This window comes from Botryllus schlosseri, chromosome 12 (genome assembly GCF_051294905.1).
Source record: "Botryllus schlosseri isolate E-star chromosome 12, Bs_hap1, whole genome shotgun sequence".
Taxonomy (NCBI): Eukaryota; Metazoa; Chordata; class Ascidiacea; order Stolidobranchia; family Styelidae; genus Botryllus; species Botryllus schlosseri.
The window spans coordinates 21,818,825-21,837,387 of record NC_137247.1 but is presented as its reverse complement, the minus strand read 5'-3'; the positions used below and the strand labels follow the sequence as shown (position 1 = coordinate 21,837,387).

At 41.1% G+C, this 18,563-nt stretch overlaps 1 protein-coding gene across 1 annotated transcript in view; it reads left to right on the top strand.

The window, feature by feature from the left end:
• Positions 1-18,563, top strand: part of LOC145451745 (uncharacterized) — a 31,063-nt gene continuing 12,500 nt past the window's right edge. The window contains exons 1-17 of the mRNA XM_080329982.1: positions 1-436; positions 895-1,065; positions 2,568-2,744; positions 3,700-4,337; positions 10,326-10,416; positions 10,471-10,523; positions 10,578-10,654; positions 11,775-11,923; positions 14,182-14,232; positions 14,895-15,014; positions 15,465-15,584; positions 15,654-15,827; positions 16,764-16,892; positions 16,953-17,072; positions 17,140-17,289; positions 18,244-18,366; positions 18,432-18,563. Of these exons, the coding sequence (XP_080186108.1) occupies positions 355-436; positions 895-1,065; positions 2,568-2,744; positions 3,700-4,337; positions 10,326-10,416; positions 10,471-10,523; positions 10,578-10,654; positions 11,775-11,923; positions 14,182-14,232; positions 14,895-15,014; positions 15,465-15,584; positions 15,654-15,827; positions 16,764-16,892; positions 16,953-17,072; positions 17,140-17,289; positions 18,244-18,366; positions 18,432-18,563 (2,557 nt within the window). The 5' untranslated portion in view covers positions 1-354. The remainder of the gene's footprint in view (positions 437-894; positions 1,066-2,567; positions 2,745-3,699; positions 4,338-10,325; positions 10,417-10,470; positions 10,524-10,577; positions 10,655-11,774; positions 11,924-14,181; positions 14,233-14,894; positions 15,015-15,464; positions 15,585-15,653; positions 15,828-16,763; positions 16,893-16,952; positions 17,073-17,139; positions 17,290-18,243; positions 18,367-18,431) is intronic.

Sequence of the window (18,563 nt, the reverse complement as noted above, 5' to 3'; positions counted from 1 at the left end):
TCCGAGTAAAGTCCTTTGATGTGGGGGCCGAACAAAATTAGCAATCAAGTGTAAAATGCGGCACTATGTAGCTCAGTTAAATGAGTAACCTCGAAGCAGAGTTGTGATCCACCAGCGTGCGGTAATAGTCTAGCAGCGTCGTATGTACTATACGGATTATCTGACTGGGCAACGTTTTCAGTAACGTTAAAGACAGCAACTGGAAAACCCTTAATTGGAGACTTTTGAAAGGATATATATTGTTTTGTATCAGCTCGATACCTGCGGTTTTAATGAATTTTGTTGCACAGGATAGTCGATTATTAAGTTTGATATCACATAGCGGCTAGTTGTAGGGCAATACAGCAATATTTCATGAGTATATCGGCGATGAAACTCAACATGAAACTTCTGTTTGGTGTAGTAGGAATTTTCGTGATTTGGAATCATGACGCTGGTAAGTACTATGTGTGGTGAGAATGGCAAGTTTATATATATCGCCTACCCTAAATACGAAGTATTTGTCACGTGGTTTCACTCTGAACAAATGAGATTTCACTGATATATTGTACATTGTAGTCATGAGGAATGCAAAGACAGATGCAAATATGGGGAGACCCGGTCAAACGTGATAGTACAAATTTAATTTGCATCTACTTTTTCTCTGACGTTATATATAATAGTGGCATAAATAGAAACGGATGAGTTTCAATCGCACATAATGAAGATTCGAAGCAAGTAGGCCTATATGCGTAATTGTACTTATATAGGTGTTTTGTGAAGGAGTTATTTAACTTTAAAAGCCTTAAACACTATCTAGCTTTGACTTGAGCGAAAATGATATCGTGGGAGAACGTCGTAAGAGTATTGTGTCAGCTTCAACACGTGCAGGAATGACGGTACATTTAAATTTAGATGCGCAGTCCCGATGTAGCAGCCCTCCGACAATTCAACAAGGATACAGCTTGGTTATTCGAGGTGGTATGCTCGCTCAATATTTCTGCAATAAAAACTACCACGTTTACGGGACTAGAATGCTGTCCTGTGTACAGGGATCCTGGCGAGGAACACCGCCACAATGTGTTGGTAAGTTAGAGATAATTCATCAAAATACTGTAGATGTATGGAGGGGAGGTACACCAAGACCAAAGGTTATATGTTACCGTTAGAAGTATGGTTCACTAACATTGTGCTTTTGTGGTAGACATCCTCTCGTCTTATTCCATAGGATAAGTAACCGAAAATGACGATGTATGTAGACATTGTAGAGGGTGGACCTATTTGAAACAAGCTCAAACATCAACTGACACACAATTGTCCCAGACTTCTACTTCGTGGCTGCTCATATCGTTGGGAGATGATGGGTGTCCTGCAAGACACAGAGGTCTATGTAGTCGGCATTGGTACACAAGTAGAAATCGAATTACCGTCTATTCGATAAATCTCAACTAAAAGTTGAGATTCATAAGACATATCAAAACTATTTCGAGTTGAAAACGCAAGTCTCAATTACTCAAGTAATTAGGTTCAAAAAGTAGTTTCGTTTAGGGGTCGCATACTTTTAATATTGAATTGGAGTTCTCTACTTCCGATGTTACAGATTGCATTTGAGCGACTAACGCAAGATTACCCAATGACAGTATACCCATAGCTGCAATTTTCGAAAATGAATTCAGTACCATGATACTGGAGCGATTTCGGGCAGTTGTCATGACAATTTCATAAATGTGGGCGATTCAAAATTACCCTAAACTGTAAATTCAAAAGTATGACAGGGGAGTAGTTTAGCCTTAATAACCGTTATGTAAAGGTAGACGCAGTCTAACACCTCTAGCACTAGACTAAGCAATACATTTAGGCAAAATCTACTTGAGAACTCCGAAAAGGTAGAAGCACTTGATTACTCACCACCTCAGGTATATAGTATAAACTATATTGTACAGTGGTTCTCGACCTCAACCTGTAATATTGGAAACTTCATGTAATGCTGCCCTTTATATATTGGATAATTATGCGTGTATTGATTGAAGTTTCTGCAAGACGTAGCTCTCGAAATCAGATTTGAAAGATGACTAATTTGTTTTTGATTGTTCAGCATGCTTTGAAAGAAATGCTACTTTGCTGTTTGCTATGGCCTCCTATGCCTAACCCTCCTATGGCTTATACTGCCTATTTCCGCTTAATTGTACTGTCGGAAATAAACAACGTGTGTTCAAAAGTATCAGTCTCTTTCAAATATAAATTCACCGAAGCGATATGTCGGCTACTTTCAAATAATTTCGCAAAACACTTGTACCATTGGAACCTACCCTCAAAGCCAATCATGAACGCTCTATTTACGACACAATGCGGTAAAATACGTTCCAAACTTGTAAATGAATTTAGAAATTGACGTTTCATTTCTCTAAATATTGGGCAAACGTCCAACTTGCATATTGGAACTGAGATTCTAAAAAAATCAAATATATTTGATGCACCGGCTGTTGATAACCACTGCGTTAGTACACAGTAAGTATCAACGACACGCCGTCATATGACTATATGCAAAATGATTCCGACGTTTTAGTAGCATTTGCTTACATTCAAAGCCGCGACATGCGATCGACTTGTCCCGCCGCTGCACGCCGACCGACGAGAGCTCCTCAGAGGATCTGTTATTATTTATACATGCCGTGACGGATTCACTCTCGACGGAGTTGCTGAAATATATTGTGATGGGATGAGGTGGAGCTCGCCTGCGCCGAAATGCCTGGAAAATCGAGAAGGTGCTGCCGTACATTCTTAGCGAGAGGAGTGTTTATTCACACCTAAAATGTCCTACATGAAAACAGAACCTACCCAACAGTTATACTGCAGTATAAATCAAACACAGCATTTAAATCCAGCTGTTGCTCCACAAATTAGAATAACCACAAATGAAGTACCAAGGGACGTTCACACTTGGTCATAACACTGCTGTACACAATGAAACAATGAGTAGCCTACTATCTCCCCCACAAAGTTACGAAAGGGACTAAGCTAGCAATTGAATATATGCGGATAAAGAAAAACGCCGGTTGATAATGATGATTGGTTGATAGTAGGGTTGCATTTAGAACAAAAATCAATTTAAAACAAACATGTTTAAAACAAGGGTCTTGTTTGAAACATGTTTTTTTATTGTTTTTCTTTCAAGCCATGACGTCACGAAAGTTTAATTAGTACGTCATTGACATTTTCAATTGAAAATATAGAGTTAATAAAGCTCCTTTGACGAAGTATCTGTACTATTACTGTTGAACCGACTATTTCGTGGAGGGTTCCAACTATCCCATTTTGATATACGTCGGCTATATCCGGGGGTTTTTGAAAAGCATGTTTTATGGAAAGTATTTACACAATTATGGCAAAACTTTACCACTTGAAAAATACAAAACAAATGTAAAGGCAATATGTTTCAAACACTGTTTTAGAAAATGCTTTGAACAAAGTAATTTAAAACATCCCTTAAGTTAAAACACAAAAACAAGAAAATATTGTGGAGTCGCTTACAGATCCAATGAAGTATTCAATGTACACCTCGAGAACGAAATTTATGAATTTTGAGGTCGGTTGTGTGTTCGTGCGCCGCTTTTTGAGTGTGAATACGCAGCTAAGGGTGCATCTTAGCTTCCAGCTAAGGGTGCATCTGCTTTCCGCATATTTAATGCCAGAAACCATTCACGATACACTGCATTTCAGAGAACCTGCTTCCGCCGGTTGTATCGAAAGAAATTCCCCAGTCCACTACTCCGGAAATTATTCCAAACAGCCCCGAACAAAATTCCAACTCCCAAAATAGCTCAACCTTGTCCCCCATACCGTCTCAGAATTCACCTATCTCTGGGCAACTACCTTCGGGTCGTTACGTCAGCCATTCAGAAAACACTCCGCAATCGCAGTTTAGCAGGTACGGCGCCCTTGGTAAGAACGGTGTACTTAGTTTGTACAAGACGCCTGGCGCGGCTGACGCTGTATCGGCCGAAGACGAGCTGCCTCCAAGAGAACGTATCATGCCACCCGCAGAGGCGAATGGTCCCGACCCGTCGGATTCGATACCGTTGTCGCCCGCTCTACCTCAGCAACAACGATATCCTCAGTATCCACAGCCTGATATCCGCGTTATTCCGACCGAAAGGGTGTTCAACTGGCAATACCCACGTGGTCGGCAGTACTACCAACCGCGGCAACCTTATGTCCCGCAGTTCATTCCGGCCTATCAGATTGGCGGTGCCGTTCCTCCTATGTACCCACAATCCTCTTACTATGGGCGTTCGAATCCGGGAATAATCTCGTCAAATTCGAGGATTATCAACCCACGGCCGAACTTCGCGAATCACGTGAGTTGATTTCTTCATATGCTTGCTATGATATTGCAGTAGATGTTCGACAGATTACGCCGTACGGTGTGCGTCGCGATGCAAGACAGAGTAGTGTGATTTGCGTCACTCAACTTTAAAATATACATTTTTTTCAACTATAATAATAAATTGGGCGCCCAGTATATTGAAAAACTGAGGATTATTAATTCTAGTGATTATCTTTGTAAATAGTTGCATTCGTCACTTGCAATCTTCGGAAGATTTGTTCCGTCTTATGACACAAAGGTGGTTTTGCCAGAACACTGCCTGCGTTGCGAAACATAAATCATCATGCATTACAATATTGGTATTATTATATTGCGGAATAGAAGGTTAAGGTTGGTAGATCTGAGAATGCATATGCAAATCTTAGACATACTCTCGATGCTGTTGAAGTAGGCATATCGGCGCACTTTACAACTAAAGTAACGAAATCGATTTGCGAGCGTTGTCATGTATAAACGAAGGGAACCGAAGGTAAATAGAAAAACTTTGGTAGGTATTCTGGGGCCTCGTATGAAAATGGTTAGCCTTTAAAGCTATTGAATAGGCGGTTCAAGTGGTTTAAAAAATAAAATAAAAAAAGGATAGTAATTATTTGACTTAAGTAGGGCGTAATACGTGATTGTAGAAGTACATCGGTCTCGCAGTTTAACATACATTTGGATATGAAAAGTAGCAATGATATCACTTATTCACAAGATACATTCATTTCATTGACCGTCGTGCAAAAGGCCGTTAGGAGGCAGGCGATAAACGCCAAATCTTTTTGTTAATTTATAAACAATGACAAAAACAACTACAGCAACAGAAGACATTGCCTTCGCACGATTGCAGATTGTTCACAATAGGGTTGTCATACGCCCGGTATTTCCTGGACATGTCCGAAATTTCGCTGCGTACGGGAGGAAATGCTGAAATATGCTCAAATTTTCGGAATTTTGAATGGATGATTGAAGGAAGCTCAATTTTTTTAGTAAATCTATATAAACAATATCTTAATTGGGGAAGATTGATTTTACTTGAAATTCTTCTTCGCGCTGGGCTGCGCGACATTTCGCGTCACGTGTATTGTCCTATTTCATATGCATACCAAGCCTGTCGTGGCAAAAACTGCAATCACAAATAAATTAAAACAACCATTATTTACTGTAATACGTCTAATTGTAATCTCCATTGTAAGAGAACGGTATGCTCGCAGTGTCGGTAAGGCTCCTAGCATAGGCAGTGAGAAAGTCCCGGAAAGGGTGCTGACCTTTTATCAGTAATCAGCTTACCAAATTTTGAGGTAGCAGGGCTGTCAAATATACGATCGGCGGGCAAGATAATTTCATATAGCCCGTGAAGAAGTATGTTGTAGACCCAATAAGAATACTGACCCTTGCAATCACCAGAGCTCAAATTGTAGATATGGCCCAATAGCCTCGTTCAGGGGTCACCAATGCGGCACCCGCGGGCCCCAGATAGCCCGCGAGGACGAGATGAGTAGCCCGCGAGCCTGTTCTAAAAATAGATCGAATAGCAGCACTAACCAGTGAGCCTTTTTGTAGATTGATTGATTTAGCTATTCATGTATAAATCATAATAACATGTAACTTACAAATGGCAAACACTTAAAGTGATGATATCAAATATGCTCGCAAATACAATTAGTAACCATAGGCGTGCCTATATAGGCGACATGACGAAATGCCATCCAGGGTCTTCTTGAAATGGCGGGGAGTACCCTTATGGTAGCTCAACGTCCAAGACAAGGGCAAAGGAGTAAGCAACATTACCATTCGGTAACAGATAGCCGTGAAGCACTAGCAGATTTTCAAGATCTGTATGCCTATTACGTATAGTATCTTTTGACACAGCTTGATTCTCTTACACTCGACGCAGTTGAGTACTATGTTTCTAACTTCTGTAATCATAGCTGCTCTCCGGTAGACTGAAATCCATTGAACCTGGATGCTGAGCAGCTAGAGATAGGAATTGTAACACTGCAACATGACCTCCACCGCAAAGGCCACCAGGCTGCACCAAACCTTTGGTGCATTGTTGACACGAAAAAGTACAATGGTTTATGACAGCGGTTCTCAACCGGGGGTCCGCGACGCAATTTCAGGGGGTCCGCGAGACCTCTAAATGCTTTAAATGGCGATAATGTAATTTTTATTTTATTTTTTAATTTGAGAAAGCATGAAGCAGTTTCGCACCACAACTGCTAAAACCTCATGACTCATATCATCATCATAATCGTCTAACATGAACTATTGTAGTGTGGAAATTCATTTTCATTGCCAATTTTCCAATAACCTGCATATACAAACATTTTGCTGTTTAGAGACGTTTTGTTGATGTTGGTGGAAAATTAAAAATATGGAGATAGTAACGTCAATCAAGGTGACTTCGTAATTTCTGCGAAACCTTCTTGATTTGAAGTTGTCAGTCTCATCAAATTAGTGAACAGTCGTTTGAAATATAAATTTCCGAAGTATTTCCCTAATTTGTCCCAATGCAGGGATTGAAACCTCGCCACGAAATCCATTTTATCCTGTGATATACATAACCACTATTTTGCGCAGCCTCTTGGAGGTACAGAACTTCAATATACAATTCAATAGTATATTCATATTGAAATGAACCCGAATATTTTCGGCTGACACTCGTCATAAATCGGACAATGATATACCTGCTCTTAAAGCTCGGCTATCAGATTTGGCGCATTCTTATTGCGGATGCCCTGTCGACAAGGCTGATTGTTTGATGAACAAGTAGTGTTTTGTTGCTATCAAAGCATTACGCCCCAACCGTTAAATTCATATCACCAGTTATATTGGTATGCAGCCTTGTCTTGGTAATGTTCAATTGTTCATGGTCGAAAATGTTTGCTCGTAAATATATATTTAAACCCGAACGGAAAGTCGTTCATGACAGTCTTTCTCAGGTTGGAAAACTCGGATGCATTCTTAAGCGCATAAAATTTGTCTATACTTTTAGATTAGGATTTCACTTTGATGGTATAAACTCTCTGCGGGCCGATCACAATGCCGTCGCGGGCCGAATCCGGCCCGCGGTCCGTATGTTGGCCGTCCCTGCGCTAGATGCTGGACGTGATATGTTCATAAAATATATATTTCTTCATTTTGTTGTCATAAATGTTGCGATCACGCAAAAAGTATCGTCGGAAGCGTTATGCGTTAATATATTGCATTAGCCTCCAGCTATCTTTGCGGGAATGGTTTTCGGCACTCCTTGCTCATATCAAAACGAAGACGCGGATTTTCAAGACACGACCACGTACTTCAAGAAATACAGCAGCAAAATTAGCTTTGAAATAATAAAAGTTTACCAATTTCTACATAAATAGTATGACGTTATTTTCAAGAAAAATCATTACTTTGCTGTTGATCACAAGCCTACAGTTCATATTTGCAAACGACAGATGAAGGTTGCTCCATAATAGAGCTAAAATTGAACTAAAACTTGATGGGGTCCGCGAGGGTCCGTGACGGTCAAAAGGGGTCCGCGAAGCCAAAAAGGTTGAGAACCACTGGTTTATGAGCATAATTTTCAGTGGGTTGTAGTTCGTAGAATATAGATACTTATACGGTTTTGGTTTCGAATACTTTATATTACCCCACGTGAGCTCACACGATAATCAATAACCAATGGCGCAGACCGCGTGCCATTAAAACTTGAAACAAACAATTTTTTCTCTACGGGTCGCACGTGTTCGACTAGAGAATGACACAATTGAGTAGGGGAGATGTGACACCGATGGATCAAAAATTGGAAAATGTTCGCTGGCCCCAAAATGTTCAGCCGAAAACAGCAGATCTTTTGCCGGCTCAGCACTTTGATACAAGCTCCACCTATCGCGCACATATACATGAATATCCGTCTTTTCAAGAAATATTTATGGACGTTTAAAATTTGTTGCTCGAACGTGTCATCGGTCCCCACCCGGTGGGTCCAATGGCACACGACCCCGGGACCTATGACACATATACCCTAAAAAACTCAGATGTGACAACTTTTCTTGCTCAGTATTATTATCTAAGCTATAGCGAGCCAAAGAAGAATTTTCGGTCGCAACCGTCAAGAAATAGATTAAATATTGACTCAAATGTGATCATAAAATCACGTTTCGATTTAGGCTCGGACTTATAAATTTGAGGGTACATACATATTGCCCGAAAATCGACAGTGTGACGTCCAAAGACCTCGTTATAGAGATAAAACATCATATTCAATTATTACATAAAGATATTCTCTACGTAGTCATGTTTCATTTGTTTCATGATTAGTATGCTTGATTATTTTGCTTGATTTGGCTATTGCATCATCGGTCCCCACCCTACTAATTTTGTACATGAATCGAAAAAAATTCCACTTAAGGAAAGAACTGAAAAAAATAATAGGTTCCATTATATAGCCTGATACAAGCCCTAGACTTCACAATAAAAATGATTGCTGGTTTGTTCGTGTTGAAGGTTACAAAGAAAAATGTATATGTCGATCTAAATTTAGTTTACACCCCCCAAAACAAAAAACATCTGTGAGGGACCCCATAGTTCGCGCATGTCGAATTTTTTTGTATGTGAGGAAAGATGTTGCAAGCATGCAATTGTAGAAAAGTTCACGGAGTGTAATCATGGAATTATCATAGAGAATTTTCAAAGTATTTTCGGTCCCAGTGATCCATCGGTACCACATCTCCCCTACTTTTATGCCACCTTAAAGCAGGGTTTTAATCAAGTCACAAGGTTCCCAGTCGCAAGTCAATTTCACTTCAACAGTTTTGACTCGAGTCAAGTCGAGTCATTTTCAATTCACCACCGAGTCAAGTCCGAGTCCAAGTCACGGAGTAGAGTGTCGAGTCCTAGTTATAGTGTTTTGACTCGAGTCCGAGTCCAAGTCATTGTGTTGACTGTTCAGTTTCGAGTTAGTGTCATCTGAAACCCACTTTTTACAACTCTGCTCGGCGATATTGAATGCTTCGCATTCATAATATACAATAATTTTCTCACTTTTAACAGTTCCTGGTAGCATATCCAAGTACCAGTACTGATGGACGAAATAATAATAGCGTGATTACTTTACTATTTTTCGAAATTACAATCGAATGTCTGTCTTCATCGACTTAGTCTCGAGTCTTATGACTTGGTCCGAGTTATGCGCCATGACTCCATTACAAGTCGAGTCAATACATAAATCGACTCGCGTCGAGTCGAGTCTTTTTTCATTTTCAATAAAATGACTGGAGTCAAGTAGAGTCACTGAAAAATCGTGACTCGTAGCTGACTCGAGTCGAGTTATGCAAAAAGGTTGACCCCTAGCCTTGTTAATTCACTGCCTCTGTTAAAAATATTCACTCCTATATACAATCGATAGGCAAAGCATTGGCAGTGTTGTTGTTTTTGTTGTTTATTAAAGATAAATGATGGCCTTATCGCCTGACGGCCTTTTGCACCACGGCCAACATTGGTAGTGTGATGTCATATGTTTTCATGCGTCATTTTAAAAACAGCTAGCAGGCGCTAAAGAGTAGGCCTATCCGATATTTGGGTCACGAAAATATGGTAACCTCACTCTCAAAATATTAGAACATACTGGATTTAGGGCTCATAATGCTCACCACTGCTAAAAGTGCAGTGTAGAAGTTTCAACCAACAAATAAAACGGGTGGCAATACAATTTCGAGAATCTCGATTTCCAAGCATAAATTCCAGGGGCAGATTTCACCACTACAATAACCTATGATTAGCAAGTCATGTATATAGCGTCGTATATATATTGAATTATAATATAATTGGTATCAACCCTTTTTATGCGGCTGATAAGGACATTGGAAACTGCATGTTGATAGTATTGGACTGTCGACGTAGTTCCGCTGCTCTTGCATAGTGCAGTCATTTAACGGCATAATTAATTCATATGGTTGCGCCATAATATTCCTTATGACTGCGTCATTTCCAGGTGCCTTCCGTGTATCCTGAATATGGGAAGGATGAAACAGCGTTTGAACCAGTCGAGCCGACAGAGTCCATCCCAATTCGTACGAATACAGGTAATGCTGATTAAGATCCGTATGTATGCTGTTCGAAAATCGCTCTTTCTGCAGCCCCTCAGCCCACGCCGCCATCAAGAATAAAAGTTCCACCTTTATCCACTGAGGTAATTCGCTAAATATGTACTCACTTTAAAATAACATGTATATCTTATTTTTAGTCGTCTGAAGTTGCTTCATACAGTGGCATAAGTAAAGCTTGCAGCAAGCCACGCAAGCCCATGCAGGGATATTTTGTGTAAGTAATTCAGGTTTCTCGTATTTCGGTAAAGCTTTATCGAATCTAAGGTGCAAAAGATAAACTATCTCTTTCAAGTTTTGTGTAATGTGTTTCGCACCATAAATTCTCCTAGGTACGTCAACATATATCTATGACGTCACAGGATCGTAAAGATGTTTTTTCCTTTCAAATAATCGCCTATTAGCCTTTTTAAATTCTACTGTTGTTCTGTTAAATGTATTGCATACCATGGATATCATGAATACCATGGGTGTCATCTACTATGTCATGGATTCTCAAACGTTTTTCTGCGCGCCCCCTTATAGTGCGGACCTTGGACCGGAGCCGGATTGGATATCCTGCCGGATATTTTCAATTTGGGCCAGAGCTGGATCAGAGCCGCATCATTACCGGAGCCGGATCGGAGCCGGACCAGAGAATTGAAAAACAGGATCGGAGTTGGACTGGAGAATTTGTCGAACCGCTCCGCACTAACCCTTGATTATAGTGAAAAAAATCGCCCCCTTCCATTATCTCCATATAAACAATATTTAAAAGAACAACAAGAATGTTCGCAATCCCAATGCATTTCTTATTGGCATGAAAGATGTTATGGCTGTCGTTACACTTCTCAAATATGGAATTCGGATTATATCCAGAAAAACAATCTTCAGCTCGTTCTAAATCGCGCCTCCGTCAGATGCGTTCATGCTCCCAGTTGTTTGTTTTTTGTTTGGTTTGGGGTATTCATGGTGTTTGTCGACTACTATGGTCATTTACACCAGGCCGATATTCTTCTTATTTCTCCGTAACTGCCGACTTATAGCACGGCCCACCTCTAGGCTTTTGTAAGACACCGCTGACGCGGATAAGGTGGCGAGGAGGAGCCTAGGTAAACCTCCAACACTTAAGTATCGGAATTCGGAAGTCAACCTCGGTCGGACTCGAACCCGCACCCATTGGTGTTGCAGCCGCGGGTTATACCACTGCGCTATCTCGCCAGTTGTTTGGAAATCACTGTACTATATGCAATTAGTTCCACATTTCTACAATAATACTTAAACATGCAAGCATAATTCCAAACATAACACTTCTTCCCATTATGCTATTTTTACGGTGAAGTTCTAAATTTCCGCAGAACGCACGCGTTACCAAGAGATTATGAAGGCGAAGCGATGTACTTTGTTAAATATCATTGCTTAAGAGGACTATCGTTGGTTGGAGGCGACAGTCAAAGCTACTGCATGAGGAATGGGCAATGGAAAGGAACAGTACCTCAATGCAAAAGTAAGTAGGGTAGCTTTTAGTGTATGCTAAACTGTCGTGGTATGCATTAAGCCTCTCCAACAGCAGCAATTTTAAACCTGGGTTAGGAATGCTCTGTTTGGGGGTACGAAAAGGCTGATTTTTTTTGAAAGGCTACCGAATGGGAGCGCTCAAACTAGATTACCACTCCTTTTTAGTCACGTTGTTATAAGCTTACGAACTGACAAAAAATAGCTTAATCAGGAGTGCAGGGCGGATAGGTGAATTCTCCGAAATATTCGTTTGTAGTCCTGCTCCCTGCTTCAAAAATACTTTCAATCTTATCCAACTCCAGTAGCAGATTTTTTACTTGGCATGATAAAGGTCCGAGAAACTCCGATAGGTCCTGAGAACTCAGTAAGAGACTGCACAAACAAACACTAATTCGATGAAATCTTACCGTTACCTTTGTTGTAGGGAACTGCAAGAACTGGATTAAACAATGAGCAATTGAACGTACATGAATTCCAAGAGACAATTCAGTAAAATTTTGACTGGTCACATTCGTACCCATCAAAAACGCCACTCCGCCTCCAGTTGGACTCCAGTCATACTCCAAAATTCCGATCCAGCTGCAAATAAAGTACAAGTTACAGCTTTGAAATCCGAGCAATACGCAGCGGGCTTTGAATGTATTCTCTTCACTAGCACTGAACTGTTTTAAGTAACTTTCTTGAGTTGAAACATTAATAAAAATCGAACAACCACTATGCCCATTTTGCAGTGTGCTTCGGGTGTGCTAGAGTGAACAACTGGATCTCAGTTAAAGAAAATCCAGTATTAAATAAAAATGCCAACCCACTTATCTTGCCTCTCTTTCACTTGGAACAATAATTGCGCTATACACAATTACGCATACTCTTGAACAGCTTCTTGGAGGTACGGAACTTCAATATATAATTGACTATTGAAATGGACCCGGATATTTTCGGCTGACACTCGTCAGAGGTGATGGTCAGCAACTAGTAGAGAATTCAAAACAACATCGTATATCAACAATCGTATCCCTCTTGAGTAAAACATACTTTTCCGTAGTTAGCTAGAGGCGAGCAAGAGCTGCTTAGTGACTTGAAAAATGGTTCAAACAAGGCAAAAGTGTAAGAGTCACTGTTTTATAAACACCAAAGATTAACCAGTAAATTGGGAATTTTTAATCCTTGTTGAAAAATCCAATTTTTATTGGTTGGTGAGGTCAGGTTAGTGATTTATGTCCGTGGTACTTGGCTGGGAAAAGTGATTCGAGCTCGGGAATACGAGCCGAGTACTTTTTTTAATGAAGTTTGAAAGTGACAGTCAATACTTTTGACTTATTGATTTATACGTCTATGATGGTAAGGAATAATTTTATCAAGGAGGAAAATCTTTTCGATACTCTCTCTCACACCATAGAGACCTTTAAACCTCTGCTCTGCCATATCACAGCATTGAAAACACGATGCAAACGGACACTCACGAATTTCCGTGACGTAGCGATCAAACTCTGGTATTTACTGTAGACCCATGCGCGATTATTTCTTATATGGTTGGACTGGTCATATTTCACTTATGGTATTTGTGGTCGAATAAGCGGTACATATTTCAGCTTTTCTAATTTCCCATATTAGGCATGACGAGAGCATGACGGATACTAAAATACGCGACTCGACGGTTAATAAAATAGACTCGTAAGCAAAGCACCCGGGTACTCGATGTCGGCAGCTCGCGATTGGAAACATTGAATAGTCACGCATACTGAACTAAATTTTATATTCAAAGCCACAATCACGTCAAGTTAACCGGAATCAGGCGAGAGCGAAAACGTTGCCCGGCCTTACTTTAGTGTGCCACGCAAGCTGACCGTCCGGGAATTGTAAGGGCATGCCTCCGAATAGTCGGATTCACAACTATGATTCTTCTCTTCTAAAATGTCTACGTCAGCGGTCGCGTTTGTAGTGATGAAGATGTTGGTTGGCAATGATTACCAATTACGCCGACGAATTCATTGGCATACGATGTAAGGGAGAGGATTAACACATCGGATACGTGCTCAATAGTCGGGTTTACTCTAGCAAGCTGCACACATACACACATTTTGACCACGGCTTGGAACCGGCCCCGGTTTTCCCACCCAGCGGTTTTGTTCTTGGAAGACAGACATAAGAGACAAAAGACGAAGCTTCTGCTTGCAGAGAACAGTGGTGTCACCAGCTGGCCACTGTGCTACTCTGGCTTTTTCTTACAATGTGAACTTAAATTTGCAGAGATTGTCAAGTGCGAAAAAGGATATATGAAGCAGCAAGATGTATGTGTAGGTAAGTTGGTTAGGGTTACCATACGTCCTCTTTTAAGAGGATTTGTTCTCTTTTTTGACTTTTTTGAAAGTGTCCTCGGAGGACGTCCTTTTGTCAAATTTACGGCCAAATTCGACTGACATACCGTAAATCAGCACCGAAGTAACGCGCTCCGGCGAGTATTTCAGGAGCTCAGCCGACAAGTTGACCATTTTCTAGGTCAACCACCTGATAATGTGGAAGAAAAACTGTATTTCTGTATTTTGGGCACTGAGCAAGAAAGTTGACCTTTTTTTAGTCACCCACGTGATAACGTGAAAGAAAAACTATATTTTGGGCATTGAGCGAGAACGTTGACCTTTCATTTTTTTAGTCAACCACCTGATAATGTGAAAGAAAGATTTACCCATTTTCTGGATTTTCCTCCGGTTTTGCAAGTCTGAAAATTCTGAAAAAGTGTCCGTTTTCCAGATTTCCAAAATATGGTAACCCAAAAGTTGGTGGCACACTGATCTCACTGAACATTGTAATTGAAGTTAAACGGATTGTTTAACAATATCAATGTGTCTTCCTTCTATCAATAAACAACTTCATGCTTGCTTCACGGTCAATTGTATTTTTTATTAAATTTTCAGTAAGACAGCATGCCTCAAGAATACCTCATTGCGATTCTATTGCTCTAGATGTAAATGAATGCGAGAAAAACAATGGAGGATGCGCTCACACGTGTATCAATTTTGAAGGGGGTCATAGATGTTCGTGTCGATCTGGGTTTCTGATGTATCGAAAAAACGATTGTGTCGGTAGGTATGAGCAAGTTGTTTGTAAATACTGACGTCGGCAAGTTAAGTCACTATATCTGGGAGGTCCATCCCAGCAGACTGCTGAATTAATCATTGTTATGGCAATATCTTGTCACTTGGTCATAGACTGATAGAGTTTACCTGCATCAGGAAGACGAAGAATAGTAGCCTATGTGTTGATCATCTTTATTCCATCGATCTCCAGTTACGAGAGCCGGTAATATTGGGTGGTTGTGCCATTCATGACTGCATTTGCTCCATACTGCGACGCACATTTGCTGTTAGTATAGCCTACGAGGGAATTGTTGTTTGCAATTGCTGCTCTCTTCCATTACGATTATGCAGGCGCTTTGCAGTCAATTTATTACTCATAGATTTCCTTATGTTTCACAATGCACCAGTGTCATGCTTTATTATATTTCATTTCACGGTTTTCGCAATTAATTGAAGACATCGATGAATGCCAGACTATCGAATGTGAGCACGGATGCAGAAATCTTCCAGGATCATACGAATGTTCTTGCCAAAGTGGATACGTTGTATCGGACCGAGACCCAAGCAAATGTATCGGTAAAATTGCCTTTTTCAGAGAATCGGTGATATTTTTATTAGAAGGTCGTACCGTATTCCAAATTACAGATGCAGACGAATGTGCTTCATCAAGTAGCAGGCCGTGTGATCATCTCTGCCAGAACACGATAGGCAGCTATCGCTGCGCCTGCCAGCCAAATTTTCGACTTGGCGAGGACGGGCGCGCCTGTCTTGAAGTCTGCATGCCCGGATACGCCCCGAGAAATGGCACCGGGTGTTTTGGTATGAAATCACTTCGTTCACGCTATCGGTCAAGCTTCATCGTTGTGTCTCACAATATAACGATATTTTGTGATTTATTTTCCAAGGCAGTGGTTCGCAAACTGGGGAGCGTTCTCCTTTGGGGCGTGAATGTATCAGAAGGAGGGGTGAAGCTACGGTCAAATTGGAATATTTTTCGCGCTCCGCGCGATTTCTCTTCCGATACATAGTTGTTACTCTGTGTATAGTCCTGATTTCATATTTGACAATTCTCTCATCAACAGCAGACATTTCCATCCCATCAAACTATCAGTTGGGATTGCAAGCATTCTGGTTGGATTTTGTGATATAAAGATAAGGGGGCGCGAAATTTTTCACTATCTTAAAAGGGGCGTGTCTGAAAAAGTGTGAGAGCCACTGATCCAATTAAACGTATCAATCCTGAATTCGAATTATGTAAATTGACTGGTCGGTGTAGCCGGGTTACTTTCAGATGTAGTAAAAGTAGTCTGCGTTTCTAATCGAGCAGAAGTAATATAAGTAATCCTTTACTCAACCACAAGTAGCAATTTTAAGGCATGCCGAAAGTAGAAGTGCAAAATGAAGACCTTGAAGAAGTAGCGCAATAATGCAAAATTTATTTGCGTACTCGGAAAACGTAGAAGTAGCCTACTTCGTTACTGATCACCTCTGCCTACTGCAATCATCATGTGGAACATTGCTAGGTGAACTGGCGGTTTAATTCACTAAGATATCTTCAGATTGCTGTAAAAAAAACTTCAGATCATGGCGCTTGGTGCGGCACTGCTTAATCAGACATCGATGGGTGTCCCCCTAAAGAGAAATAACATCGACCTATAGATTATCCACCATATTAAATGCGACCGATTAGATTTCTTCCGGATACCCCTTGTCTCGGAGCCACAAACTTACTTTGGCTGCTGTTATTTTTTTCAGACGAAGACGAATGTGCAGAGCATGGCGGTTTGGGAAACTGCGCGCATGTGTGCAACAACACCGCGGGGTCCTATTTCTGTTCTTGTCACGAGGGCTATACTTTAAAAGCGGACGGACAATCTTGCTCAGGTGCGCAATTCAATAGCACCAATTACATTTGTCTAACTTGGCATGTTTTGAAATGATCAGACGTTGACGAATGTGAATATGTCTCGCAATGCTCATATGGTTGCTTGAACACAGTTGGCAGCTACAACTGCGTATGCCCACCGGATCAAATATCGTCCGAAGACGGCTTGTCCTGTTTAGGTTTGAACCAGTTAATCTTCTCATGTCTATTCATAATATTCATGATGCTATTCAACGATTACTTCAGGTTGTCGTATGAATTATTATCTGGAGGACGTTGAATGCACTGCATGCCCTGGTAACTCTAGAACCGAAAGTATTGGGGCAATTTCAATTGACCAATGCACATGTATTCCGGGATACGGTGGTAACCCGCGTTTGGGGATTCCTTGTACAGGTAAGACAATACCATAGAAATGGGAGAATAAGGTGCTGAACTAAGTACTATATAATGACAGCCGAATAGAACAAAGGACTTAACACGTGATTCACGATTGATTAACCGGATGCAGCTACCGATTGCTTCGTAGATAGATATTGTATGCCAGCGGTAGGATAACATTATGTCTGGGATAGATTAGGACTGTATTGCCACTCGGTCACTCTGCCTGGGCACGTTCGAACTTCGTTGTCACCTCGACGCTCTTGAGTATGTTCGCACAGTACGCTATAGTGACAAAAACTGTCTGAAGTGGTCCCAGATATGATGTAGATCAATGAGTGGAAACACAGTCCGAATACCCCCAGACATGGTGTCCGGGATTTGGCTGCCAGCCGGGAGAGACGAACTAATCTTCTATTACCTGAAGTATATCCGACCGAATAAAGTCGGTGAGACTCCAACCAGCAGATCGAAGGGAAATTCAGTCTTCTTTGCTAACATTAGTTGAGTATCCGTTCCTTAGAGCGACTAAAAATGTTCCAATATGAACGTAATTTGCGTTTCAACATTCAAATTCCGTTCCAAAAGGAACTTACGGTAGGTGAGTGCAGGAGCTATGGAAATGTCTGCTAATAGACTGGGATAGGACACCGATTATTTATACACCACGTCATGATATGACATAGGCCTACACACGATATGTGCGCAATCTGCACCTACATACCGTGAGTCCATAATGTGCATATGCCACTGGACAACGAAGGTTCAGAAATAGCATTGTAAGGCTTTTTAAGTATTGCACCACCCCTAAATGCCATCCCGGTAGTGCTAAGCGGGGACTTCATGGGTATCAGTATTACTATTCATGTCTTTGGTCTGACCCGGTCGGGGTACGAACCCACGACCTACCGATCAAGAAGCCGGACGCTTCGCCATTACGCTATCTAGTCTTCCATTTGATCTTTATAGATGTGGATGAGTGCGAAGATAGTAATTATGGTTGCTCTCATCGATGCGTCAATACTCCAGGCAGTGTTCTATGCGTATGTCCGATCGGATATATACTAGACTTCGACGGGCGTACCTGCATCGGTGAGAACATGAAATAACTTACGCTTTCGTCGAAAGGACGCTGACCTCGTGAAGGTTATATCCAGATGAAGACGAATGTCTCGCGCAGCCTGACATTTGCGGAACGGGGAACGAGTGCAGAAACTCTGACGGAAGTTACTCTTGTGTATGCATGAAAGGATTAGAAAACAGTCAAGTAAACCCAACGAAATGCGTAG